This window comes from Anas platyrhynchos, chromosome 2 (genome assembly GCF_047663525.1).
Source record: "Anas platyrhynchos isolate ZD024472 breed Pekin duck chromosome 2, IASCAAS_PekinDuck_T2T, whole genome shotgun sequence".
Classification (NCBI taxonomy): domain Eukaryota; kingdom Metazoa; phylum Chordata; class Aves; order Anseriformes; family Anatidae; genus Anas; species Anas platyrhynchos.
In genome coordinates, this window is record NC_092588.1 from 30,100,966 (window position 1) to 30,114,256 (window position 13,291).

At 47.8% G+C, this 13,291-nt stretch overlaps 1 protein-coding gene across 12 annotated transcripts in view; it reads left to right on the forward strand.

Moving 5' to 3' along the window:
- The window catches only part of TPD52 (tumor protein D52), a 35,510-nt gene that overhangs the window by 10,956 nt on the left and 11,263 nt on the right, over positions 1-13,291 (forward strand). For 9 of the 12 annotated variants that reach the window (XM_038173925.2, XM_038173929.2, XM_038173920.2 and 6 more), the window contains exon 2: positions 12,536-12,651. In XM_038173925.2, coding sequence (XP_038029853.1) covers positions 12,536-12,651 — 116 coding nt within the window. Of the gene's footprint in view, positions 1-7,456; positions 7,671-12,535; positions 12,652-13,291 lie in introns of those variants that run through there. The other 3 variants (XM_038173923.2, XM_038173926.2, XM_038173927.2) reach the window with 2 other exon arrangements.

Sequence of the window (13,291 nt, forward strand, 5' to 3'; positions counted from 1 at the left end):
CGTGTCACAGTGTGCCTGTGCAGGCTAACAGCTGGGAGCAAGCCCCTGGAGGGCTGCAGGGAAGGGATGGCATCCAGGGGGACCTGGGCAGGCTCCAGAGGTGGGGCTGTGCGAACCTCATGGAGTGCAACAAGGCCAAGGGCAAGGTCCTGCATCTGCAAAGTCCCAAGCACAAATACAGGCTGGGTGAGAATGGACTGAGTGAGAGCAGCCCTGAGGAGAAGGACCTGGGGGTGCTGGTGGATGAGAAGCTCGACGTGAGCCAGCAATGTGTGCCTGGAGCCCAGAAAACCAACTGCATCCTGGGCTGCATCAAAAGCAGCGTGGCCAGCAGGGCGAGGGAGGTGATTGTCCCCCTCTGCTCTGCTCTCCTGAGACCCCACCTGGAGCCCTGTGTTCAGCTCTGGGGCTCAGAGCACAAGAAGGACACAGAAGTATTAGAGTGAGTCCAGAGGAGGGTCATGAGGATGCTCAGAGAGCTGGAGCACCTCTCCTATGCAGACAGGCTGAGGGAGTTGGGGTTGTTCAGCCTGGAGAAGAGAAGGCTCTGGGGAGACCTTACAGCGGCCTGCCTGTTCCTAAAGGAGGCCTACAGGAAAGCTGAGGGGGGACTCTGTGTCAGGGGGTGCAGTGATAGGACGGGGGGAACAGCTTTAAACTAAAAGAGGGGAGGCTTAGATTAGATATCAGGAGGAAATTTAAGGAGTTGCATTATTAACAGTTAGATCTGGAGCACCTTCTGTGCCTATGGCAGAGCTACCAAATCTGGTGTGACACTGATGTGCAGGGTATTATTAGCTAGACCACTCCTTAAACACAGAGGCTGAAAGGTTTACCAGACTAATCCATTAAATGACAACTCATTACATGGACTGGAGCATGACGGTATTTTGGGGGGGATTAGAATTGATGTGTTTTATGTTTACAGTTGTGAAATGGGGCATGTGATGGGTGAGCTTGTGCAATAGGAAGTGATGATGCTAAATGCAGACCTCCCTGCAAACCCTGAGAGTAAAGCTGTTCACTGCTCCTTGACGCTGAGGTCCTGCTCAAATACTGTGAGGCTCCCATATTTCAGTAAAATAAAGGGTTTAACTTGCTCTACCTACTTCTCTTTAGAAATACGAGTAAGGATACTGGAGATCAGCTTAACCAAGTATGTTGATGTTTAGGAGAACTTGCCTTCAAATGGAGTAGACTGGGACAGAATTATGTCATGCATAAATACACGAATACAGCTTGGAAATCTTGGCTTGAGATCAATGCTCTTCTTATCTGAAGGAGTTTCCCATTTAGGTTGTGAAAAAGCAAAGATAAATTGCCTGCAGTGTCACCCCGAGACAGAAAGTGGTGTCCTGCCCAAAGCCAGATCTGATGGAGGGGGGGGATGCTCGAGTTCCTCCAGGATCTAGAAATGCTTGAAAGCTTTTCCCCCTTGGCAGGAAATCATCTCTGGACAAGGTTTCTCGACCCTCTTCTTCACCTTCTCCTGCTGCTGGAGTGCTTCGTGCTTTATGGCTGGCCGGTGATTCATGTGACAGCGATATCTGCGGGCCAACCATTGCATTTAATTTACTGTCCTGCTCTGACTTGGAGCAAGAGCAAACGTCTCTTAACAGGATTTACTCAGCTCAGGCAGCATTAAAAGTCATTCAAGGACGTATCAATCAGATCAAGTCTCAGCGTACTTATTAATATAATGGTGGTGGTATTACTTTAAAGGTAGGTGCACGAGCTGCATTATATTTAACACAACCCCCTGCACTGGCTGCCTGTTGTTAGCAAATCGCTCCTGGCTTGTTGCACACACAGCTGCAGGGCTCTGCCTCGTCTCTTCAATGAGATGAAGAGCAGTGCAAAAACATTTGAACCCACAGCTTACTCTGTGCTCTCAAGGGAGAGGTGCCCAGGACCAGGGAGCTGCTGTGTGAAAGCACGGAGGTGGTTCTGGCACTTGCTGCTGGCACGCCTGTGCGAGCTCCTATTTCCTCAAGTTTGTGTGGGCTCACCAAAACTCTGCACTGGGTGAGAGAGGTAGGTGAATAATGAGCTTGTAGACATCAAACTGGAAGTGTCGTGCAATAATAACAACCAGATTTCACTTGTTTGACAACATTAAATCTTAAGTTTGGTTAGTCAAGGCCTGGGAAGAGGAAATAGGGAAGTGTATCAGCTTGGTATTGGCTATCACATTGGCTGGCTTGGCAAAACCTTTGTCTTTGTAGTGGATAACTGAGTAAGGAGATGGTGCAGCAGGAGAGCAGCTTAACCATGCAACCAGTAACTTCTGTGGGAAAGTTCTGGCAAAAAATGTACATTTGTACAGCTTTGTGGTCTTCAAGAGCACAGTGTGACTGTACGGAGCCTTGACTTGAGAAATCAGAAAGGTTTGTGCTTCTCAAGAGGAACCACTTGAAAATAACTGATGTCCAAGGAATGTGAGCATATCTTTGGTTTGAGAGTACAACAAGGGCTAGATTTGGCTGTAAGCTTTAAAATTCACTTCCACATCTTAATACTTATTTATTAGAGGCATGCTGGGGGCTGAAGCTTGGGCTCTGGGAAGAAAGGATAAGAGAAGCCTGGCTTCTTGTTCACTTCTGGAGGTTCTGGGTTACCCTGGAACGTGCAGGTGTGGTGTCTTGTTTCTTTGATGTCCTCACAGGAGGCTCTTTAGCCAAGTGTTAAGTCATGGTCTGGCAGAAATGTCCTGTTAGAAGTACCTTCGGTTGAATTCTGTGGCACTGACAGGTAGCTTGTCTTCCAGCTTTTCTGTGTTACAAGAGTACATTCTTCCTGCCGAAGAGGTGGATGCTCACTTGTCTTCTGGAGAATGGGGCTCAGGGAGAAGTGAGTGGCTTTTCAACACGTTTGCCAGGAGCCACTTCTGAGTTAAAGGTCTGAAGTCAGGTATCGTGCCCAACGAGCTGCCTGCTGCTTGTTCATTTTGTGAACAAAATGTAGGCAGTCCTTTTGGAGTAAATACGGAGTATTTGGCAGAGTGCTTCTGAGCCCTGTTTGTGTGCTGCTTGGTTGCGGAGGTGCTTCTGGTACTGCTGCCTGCCGTGCTTCTGTCCCTCATAGCACATCTACACCCTTTGCTGTGCCAAATCAGGTGCAAACCCAGTAACTGGTTTTGTGGGAGTTAGTCCGTACCTCAAGCACTCAGTGTTTGCTGGCATTGCTGAATTTAGCCTTGCTAAACCTACAAATAGTGCTTTTTTCAGTGCTTTGCCTTTTAAATTTCCTTTCTAAATCTCATAACACATGATTCATGAATCAGTAACTCAGCCTGCTTTGTTTCTGTCACTCCCAGCAGCGTTTTGTGGCAGGACCTGATGCTGTGAGGTTAGCTCTGTGGGTTCCCAGAGCCGCTTTCCAGAGCCAGAAGCGCCAATGTGCAGCTGGAAGAGGCAGGAGGCTGCAGAGCACAGATCAGAGCTGTCTTCTGGGGGAAGCTGCGAGTCGTTCCAATCAAACGCCCTCTAGTAAAGCTTTTAATTAGATTGCAAACTTACATGCTCAAACTTTAAAACAACGCTGTTCCACGCCACAGCCTTCTAATCTCTTCCAAGTGCCATCTAGCTGCAGCTCAGCAATATTTTTCTGACGTTTTCCCCATTTGTCTCTGAACGCGGGATCAGAGTCTCTAGAGAATGGCAGTGGAGCTGGGATAAGCAGCTGAAATCAAATAAAAAAATACAAATTCCTCTAAAACCTACCTGGCAGGGTTTTGATTCGGTTAATCTTGTTTGGAAGCGTTCCTCTGTGTTCTCGTTTTGGCCTGGCTTCTCCAAAGGTCGTGCAGTGCCTACCTGATGGCTCACTCAGCGTCCTTTGGCCTGGGCTCTCGGTGTGGGCTGGAAACATTTTTCACCCATTACTGCTGGAATGGACAAACGGGATTGTTCTGGCCTCTGAGACACAGCACTTTGCAATGAGGCAGGGAGTTCTCCCTAACAAAAACCTTAAATGCTAGAGGAGATGGCTTCAAAAGGTAGTGGAGAAGCTGTGTGACTTTTATCTGACATAAACAGGCTGTGAATCTTACGGTATCATCTTGTCTGGCTGCAGAATATGCTGCAGCACGGATCTAATGGGTTTAATGCTTTGCAATATCTCAGGAAATTAGCCTGTTTGTAATTGGACTGGGGGGAGGAGGGATGAGAACTGCTGCCCTTGCTGAGATCTGCCTCAGCGGGCTGAAATGCTGCAGGCTGAGACTCTGGCCTTAAAAAAGGAGCAGCACCAGTAACCTGGTAGTCATGAACCCAAAAGCATCCATGTTATAGGACAGTACATCTCACCTGGTCATTCTAACAGATCTGTTCTTTAATGTGGGTGAATGAGGACAGTTCAGTGCTGAGAAAATGTTGGGGGAGCTGTCTCTGTACAGAGAGCCCTCCTGGGCAGTGCTGTCGTGTGCAGGTTTGGTCCAGAGGAGGTCCTGGGGGGAGGCTGAGGTGTTAGCGAGGATGGTGGCGGTGAGTTGGGTGCTGCCAGGAGACAGCAGACACCTAAACCTCCACCTGAAGGTCTGCTGGCTGTCCCTAACAGGGCTGCAGGAGCCCGAATTGTGACTGTTCATCTGTTGCTATATCTCCACAGCTCCACTATTAACAAATCTTGGGGGCTGAAAGAGCTTCTGGTTTCTAAAGGAAGGGGCAGATAGCACAGCATGGAAATGAGAGCATAAATGCACCGATTTAAGGCTTGCCGAGTATCTGGTTTTCTGTCTTATTGCCTCATGGCATCTTTTCCTCTTAGAGCAGTCTTAAAGCCTTTCGGCGCCTGATCTGAGGCCTTATGGGTCCGTAAGGTGGTGAGGCTTTGAAGATCAACCTGATGCTACGGAGCCTACGCTGGCTTAAGATGCTTAAGTGGCTTTTTAGCTCTTGTGAACAGCACTGCTTGGTGTAAATTGGTGCTGGCCAGCAGCAGGCTGGGGTTGCAGCTAGAGAGCTGGGGAGCAGAGGGTACCTGAAGAAAGAGCAGCGCCTGGCAGTAAGCAGGCAAATGTCTGCTTAGTGGTGTTTGCTCAGCCTTTCTGGCTGTGCTAGCTGTGCTTCTTCCCATATAATCCACGAGCACAATCTGTGCTACCTGGTAATGCTAAATAGCTACCTGGAAAAGCTTCAAACACTCAGACCCTAACAGAACTGATTATGGGGTGATTAGTGGTGGGAGATGTGGTGGTAATGCCTTGCTGAGCACTCTGTGATACTCGCTTGAACTTGTCAGTAATTGGTTCAAGCATCCTTGACAGAAGTAATTTACCTTCGTGTCAGTCTTCTAACATGGTGCAGGTGCCTGAAGGGCCAACCTGTTTGTCCTTAGCCAGTCAGGATAACAAAGCAGTACAAGTTCTGGAGCAGCAGAAGCATCCACAGCGAAATCTTCAGTTTAAATCTCAGGGGTCGTGAGCAGAACCCCACTGCTACCTGTCTGTGGAGCAAGTAAGTGCTTTTAGGCTTTCCTATCTGTTGAGGAGGGCAAGACACATCTAACAGAGCATGGCTTTGCAGCCTTAACTCAGCTTGAGCCAGCTGTGTGGGCTCCAAATTCCTCTGGAGAGTGGAGGCCCTGCAGTGTTGGGGCTGTGGAGGGCTGGGGGTGACCTGGCTGAGGTGACCGAGGAGGAGCCTCGCTCGGGGGGACATCATCTCTCAGGCTGCAGTGAGGACGTGTGGCACACGCTGGTGTCTGTGTAGCAGTGGGTGGCTGGGGCAGTAACCTCAGACCAGCAAGCCAGGTGCCAGACGGGATGTGAGAGTGCCTTTTGCATAGCAGACATACAGGAAGAGTCCCAGATCGAGTTTTGCCGCATGCCATCTATTGAAAAAGCAGCACGGGGCGTTTCCTGTGAGCCACAGGAACATCAATGTTGAGTCTCATTCATGCCCTAGCCCGGGAAATGGTGGTACTGGTGGCATGAATGGATCACAAGGGATGTTTTTAGCTCTAACAGCACGTCAGGACAGTTGCAAGTAGCTCGCATCGATTTGCTCCCAGTGAGTGATTCTCTGGGGCTGTCAACTTGCCGGTGGTAAACCCCCCTTCGTGCTTTTGTTTCAGGGAAGTGGTGGTGGAAAACATTCAGCTTTGCAGTATGCCTCGTCTAACAGCTTGTCCTGGTGGCTAACCCAGCTAGACAGCGGCTCCAAGCTGCTGCACAGGGCACAGGCTGCCTCTGAGCTGCATGAGGAGAGGCTGTAGGGCACTGCCACCAAAGCTTTGAACTTTTTGGGGTGAACTTGACAATATTTCTGGCCGCTGCTGCAGTCACGTGTCAGAAACGCAGAGGGATGTTGTATTGTCGTCTTCTGAGTGGTTTCAGGCAGTAGCAGAGCTGTGTTTCGGGCTTGCGTGCGCTCATTGTTAGGAGCCTGCAGGCAGCCTGTGCCAGAAACCAAAGTAGGTCTGCAGCCCAAAGGAGCTGCTCTTTAATTAGCCCAAAGGCCTGCTCCTGCGGTGGAAGTGAGAAGCTAAAAATTTAAGTGGTGTGCTTTCTTCTGGTAGCCCTGGGGAGTTCATGGAGGTGGCTGTGCTGCAGGGCTCCTCCGCTGCTGTGGCTCTGAGCAGAGTGGCCTCGTGTCTCTGCTCCTGTGGCGGAGGAAAAGGAGAGCTGCCTTTTGGTTAATTCTGCGTGCAGGCTGCAGCTCGGAGCCCAGGTGAGGGCGTGGGGTTGGGAGGGCTCCGTTCAGGAAATCATTGCTGATTTCTTCATAGTACACGTGGCAAAACACCAGGATGAGGGCCGTGCCTTCCAGCGTTACCAGTTCCTGCCGTAAGGCTGCCTGACGCACCAAGGGCACGGGCAGTGCACCTCAACAGTGTTTTTTTAAAGAAAATGGAGGGAAAAAAGCCCCAAACACAGCTTCATATATAGATACGAAGCTGTCAAATACCGCAGTGCACATCTTCACCACCGTGGAGCTGGGTGGTGTCTCCAGCACAGCCCTTGAGACGAGGGCTGCTCTGTCACCTCCTGAGCTCGCAGAGCCGGGCTTCTGGCACTCACAGCTGGAGAGACAAGAGTTACACAGGCAGAATTTTCCATTAATCAGAGGAAAAAGTCCTCCCCAGATGGTATATAGGGTAGATTACGGCTACTAATCCTTTTGTGTCCTAGAAGATTAAGGATATCCTGGTGTGGCTGCTGTCAGCTGACCCTTTTTTATTTAAATGATTGAAAATTCTTGGTGCCATTCTTGCAGTAAGGGCGAAGGTTTCTCCATTCAGTGCACGGCTCCTGGGCTTCTGTTTGGCAAAGGCACGGTCTGTTTAAGTCCAGCCCCAGTTATAAATTTACAGGAACTCAACTTTGTGCCATGTAAACAGCAGAAGCTACGGCGTGGTTAAGAAATTCCTCACTGGACGGCTCTATCAAACATGGGAGAGGTGTCGGCTGACTTTTAGGAGGAGTTTTTGTACGGTGAGTGCCAGGTGAGGAAACGAGGGCTGAAGGAAGCCCTGTGGCTGCCGAAAGCCAGGATGCCTCCTTCGGCAGCAGCAGAGGGTGGCTACGTGCTCTGAGCTTTCTGACATGGATCTGGCCGAGGATTACAAGTCGCCCTTCGATTTCAACTCGGGAGTAGACAGAAACTACCTGTACCTCTCACCCGGCATAAACCTTTCTCCGCCTGGGTCGCCGACACTGACGAAGCCTGGTAACGTCCTGCTCTCTGTTTGTCACAGTGTGGTATGGGAAGCTGAGTGGCTAGTATCTGTAGAAAGGATCTGCTCGTGTGAGGGATCTGTGGCTGGGCTGAAAGGCCAGCATAAGTGAAGTACTGCTGTTATCTGTGTGGTCTGTGGGCTCTGGGATCTCATGGAGGTAATATCTCGTGTGCATCTACCACCTTTATCTTACTCATCAACTCTGTAGGAAGGCAGTTTGTGGGGAAACAAAGCAAAAAAATTAGGAACAAAAGGACAACATCTGCAAGATTGATGTAGCCAGGCTAGTTTGATTAGATTACATTTTTTTTTTTGGGGGGGGAGGAAGTGTAGGAATTATATGCTTAGACTGGAGCTCTGAAATTACACTACCTGCTGCTGCCTGAGTGTATATATATGTAAAAAACAAAACAAACAAACAAAAAAAACACAACAAAAAACACTTAGCTGCTTGACAAAAATGTCCTGTAAAACCTTATCTCTCCTCACTTAGCATGCTCTGGAGGAAGCAGCTGTTAGGTGCTGTGCTGCAGCAGCAGGTGCCCTGTGCTGGTGCCTAGAGCCTACCCTGAGCAGCTCCCAGCTGGTGACCTCTGTTCCTTGCTGCTGGACTGGATTTTTCAGTGCTCGATTCTCTGGAGTAATGAAAAACAGAAGGTTTAGCCCTCCTTCCAGCGTGATGAAGCAAAGCTAAGTTAGATGTGATGGCTTTTTTTTTTTTTTTTCCTTTGTGGGCTTGTTCTTTAAAGTCTTGCAACCCCCGGGGGTGTGAACGAAACCAAACCTCTGCATGACCCAGATGAGCTGCAGGGCGCTGAGGAGCAGCGGTCAGCTCTAGCTCTGCACCTTGTCCTCCTCTGAAAAGGGGAGCAGCAGCCCTCAGTACCTAGTGGCAATGCATCACAGCAAGTGCCAACCTTTTGCTGTTTTCTTCTTCATTCACTTTGAATGGTTTTATGGTGTTTGGGAGAGGCCAAAGGATTCCCTTTCTGAGGCTGAAAAAACGGGACTGGCGTTTTCACTGAAAGGGGAAGCACTTCATCTTCAATCTTTCTTAGATATTGTGAAATAAATCCCCTCTTTTAGCCACATCATACTATAAATTTAAGATCATTCGGCAGCTTGTTCTTCTGAGCTCTAACAAGTACCTTTAGCTTTTTCTTTAGCTTTGCCAACTACATATCAGACACTTGCAATGAGTGTTTTGGCACAGAAGGTCTGTCTAAAGGTAAGGTTTTGTAAAGGCAAACCCTTCCCCACCCAAAAGGTTGCTCATCTGAAGTGACCAGTGCTTCCTGAAACGGCTGGTGTGTGTTGCTAATCTCTGCCTTCGGGCCAGGAAGTGGTAGGAACTTCAGGTCAAGATGGGTAACAAACGTGGGTTGAAAACAGCAAAGCACAGACCAAAACCTGAGTGAGAACCGAATGCTTCATCTGCCCTGTAAGAGGAACGTGGGCTTAAGTCTTATTTCTTTTGACTGCTTGTGATCTGCAGAGACCTGACAAACTGAGTTCTTAATGTCTTTATTTGGTTCATTTAACTAGATCTAATCAACTGTTGGGATAATTTCTCAGTCTTAGAAAAGCAGACACCTAAAAACTGACCTTAAAACTAGGCAAGTTTTCCCAATACAGGCTAACTACTTCCAGCTACTGGATTCTCTCTGCAGAATTTCCCCTCTGCTGAAGAGATTTGAAATGCTCACACTAAACTTGGTTACAGCAGGGTATCCAATGACTGAGTTTTAAGTGCTTTGCAACTCTAAAGAGAAGTAAGGCACTGTGAAATAAGAACGGAGGCCAAGCTCTGCCTTGCAGGTGCACCATGTCTTGCAAGTAGTGACGTGAGAGCGGGAATAATGCCAGGGCAGAGGTGAACAGTAATGGGGTGAGAGCGCGGGTGGCAGGTGTCTGCATGCTTCAGATGGGACTGAAGGAGGAGTATCATGTGGGAGGGGGACAGAAAGCAAGAAGGGAAGGTGTGACGAGATGAGCTAGGTGAGGTGTGGAGGCATTTGATTAGCAGTGGCTTCCTATCTTCCCAAACCATCTGTAAATGGGGAGGCGAGGTGAGATCTTTCCCATGCTGCTTAGTGTTGAACCTCAAGTTCAGCGTTGTGCTGCAAGAAGCAGCAGAAACCGCCTTGAAACACCACTTTTCCAAAGGTAAAGGATATTCCCCAAATGCAAGCTGATGATGTGGGAGGCAATCCAGCCTGTTTTTCTGCCCCTGAGTTCGCTTGATCTATTTTTGGTGAGATAATCCAGATGACCCTTCCTAACCAGATTGAGCAGCCTCTCAGCAGGATGTGCTAATGCTCTGTAGGCAGTGTGCTCTTTGGTGCTTGAAAAGCATCTCAAATTTGGGTTTGAAGTGGTGAGGTCTGTAGCCCTTAAAGGGATTGCTAACCTAACTCGAAACCTGCTGTCAGGAAGAGGACAGTTTGCAGAGGATGACAGTGCATCAGAGAAAAGTGCAGTTTGATTTTCTTCCTTCTGTTGGGCATATGTAATAGCATAAGTAGCAATTAGACAAAGTCATGGCATTCCTAATGGCTTGGTGTTATAAAAAGGAAATGTGTTGATGTATAAATAAGTGATCTGGTTGTGGGACATGAGCTGTAATCCTTCAGTGTTTTGGGCTGTAGTGCTGTGTTTTATTTGGGCATTAGACTTGAACCCTCTGTGTCCCCCTTTAGATTCCTGCCAGAAAATAAGTGGGAAGCCTGTAGGCTCTCTTATGTTTAAGACAGACATAATTCTCTGGGGAAGATGTGGTGCTGGTTTCATAAATGCAGGATTCAGTATGGTTCCTGATTGCTGTGCTCCACAGCTGACTTGCTACTTACACACATTCTGGCCATACAGCAGTGTGCTTCTACTGTTCTGGGCACAAATAGAGGTGGGAAACATATTGTTAGGGAGAGAATTTGTGGAAATTGAGCTTTGCTTTAGTTTAACTTGATCAAGTTGTCGTCTCTTCTTATAGACTTGACAGCTGCTGGGAGCATATTTTATAGAATTACAGCCTTGCAGAATTTCTTTTTTTTTTCCCCAGGCTTTTTCAGTGTGTTGTGATGTAGCTGTTTGATACCAAGCCTCACAAGGAAATTAACAGTGATGTAACATTGCTCGTTAATGAGTTGTTGGATTCTCAAGCCAAACGCTATCATGTAATGCCATCAACAGCTGCTGAAACCAGGGTGGGATTGATCTGGTTAATCACTGTGGTGCTAGCAAGGGAACACTAATGTGCCCTCAACTTGTCTGAACGGATGCATGCTTCCAGCCCTGTGAAAGGATAGAGGAGGCAATTGTTCTCTTGGTACCCCTGAAACGCCTCAGTGCCAGGCTTTGTTAACAGAATAGCTGGCTAATAGCTGGAAAAGATCCACCCATAACTCTGCTTTTCCTGAGTTATTGGGTTTGTCACCCTCCACTATCATTTAAAAAAAAATCTCAGTGGTTTAATTCGTTAGGCTCTTCATTTTACTCTATTTTACTATATATACAGCTATTTTACCTCTTGGTGAGTGTTAGTTCTGGGATCCTGTAACCATTCCAGCATCCGATCTCTCTGCAAATTGGTCTCTTTGCAAATTAGTACAAGATTCCCTCGTTTTGGTGAACTGTGTTTACATATCAGCTAAAAAGATACAAAATGGGAAATCTTATGCTGTTTGTTGCGTTACTTGGTTTGTTCAGAGCAGAGCAGGCTGAGGGGAGGCCTCATGGCGGCCTGCAGCTCCCTCACGAGGGGAGCGGAGGGGCAGGCGCTGAGCTCTGCTCTCTGGGGACAGCGACAGGACCCGAGGGAACGGCATGGAGCTGGGACAGGGGAGGGTCAGGCTGGGGGTTAGGGAAAGGGTCTGCACCCAGAGGGTGGTCAGGCACTGGGACAGGCTCCCCGGGGAGGTGGTTGCAGCACCGAGCCTGCTGGAGTTCAAAATGGAGTTCTTAAAACTGAGCACATCGTAGTGATGTGAAGAATGCTGTTCTCCCTCCTCTTCATGAAGGTGTGAAGACAAAGGCTGGGAGGGGTCATAGGGGTGTTTGAGATTCATACAGAGGGGTTCAGCACAGTTCTGGTTTCTGGATTTGGAAGGGGAGGAGTGGAAGAGCTGACTGACATCCTCCTCAGTCCCTTCTCAGCACTCCACCACCTTGTCTGCAGTGGAGGCCTTTTGGTCTTAAACTGTCTCTGGGCTTCTCATCTGTCTTAAGCTGCTCTTCTGTGGCTGGATTTTACTTCTAGTTCCAGGCTCTCTGTGACTTCCTAGCTATGGCAGTTCCAGTTATGAGGGGCAGAAAGGTCAAGCACTGCATATGGGGAGGAGTTCCCCACTTGTGGTGCTGAACTTGCTTGTGGCCATGGCAGTTCCCAGTTTGCTGAGAACAGACATTTTTCTCTGATCTAGAGAGCAGGGAGGGAGGGAGCGAGCCTTCTTTGCTGGTTCCGAGCACCTCTAACGTCTCCAGAGTTAGCGTTGCAGGGGCAATTCAGAGCAGTAATCATATGAAGTCCTGGGCAGAGGTTGTGTGCGAACTGCTCTGTGGTTCAGATGTGCTCTGAGCCTTGGTTTTCATCAGAGTAGTGGGCCAGGTCGTTCTCAACAAGTTTCCAGTCTCCTCCTATAGCAGAAGTTGAGATTATATTGAGTTTTATTGCAACTTGATAGAATGAAACAGTAAAATGTCTTCTGGTCTCCTGTATGCCGTAGTACTTGGAGTGTGACTCTGGTATCCTGTCATCGGTCTTATATATAAACTGGCATGAAAGAGCTGTATGTCAGCATGTAGTTGTTGTCTGGCAAATGCACAATGATCTGACTTCTAATGGTTTGTTCACCTCTAGGGCTGCTGAGAACTGACTCTATACCTGAGGTTGGAGAGGATGCTGCTGCTACAGTGGGTATGGCAGAAACACTCTCAGAAGAAGAACAGGATGAGCTAAGGAGAGAGCTTGCTAAGGTAAATCTCTTAAATAGTTCTTAAGTTCTTGGTTTTGAGAATTAAAATCCATGTCTCTGAACATACAACTAATGCAATGTGTATTAATTCTGAGTGAAGCTGGGTACTGCAGTCTTCTGTGTTGCAGGGTGTGAGGAGAAAGGGAACATGTCAGGAAGAAACTCCAGTTATAACTACAGGGAATTAAGCTAAAAGTTCGTAGTAAACAGAGCTTAAAACAGAATTTATAGATGTCTAACTCTTTTGTCCACCCCTTTCTCACCTAAGGGTGGGAAAAAAAAGCTGTCAGAGAACATGGTTAGAGGCCAGTACCAAGTGTTATCTCTATTGCTATGGTGTGATTAAAGCTGTTCTCATGAAGGATGCTTTGTAGTAAACTCCATGTGTACCCTACTTTGCTAATTGCTAACTGTGTAACTATTCTTGTCTATACTTAACAGTAGCAGAAGTTTTAAGAGCAATTAAAGTAGCACTTGTTGAGGGACAGTAAAATATTCAAGCCTGGTGTATGCATTTCATAAGTCATTAAAGTCAAGTTTCATTGAGTAGACTTCTTTCCTTTGTAGCTCCCTGTGACTTTAGGACCCTAAAGGGAATAAAAGAAACTAGCATAAGCTTAAAAGTTTGGCATACCAAGGTT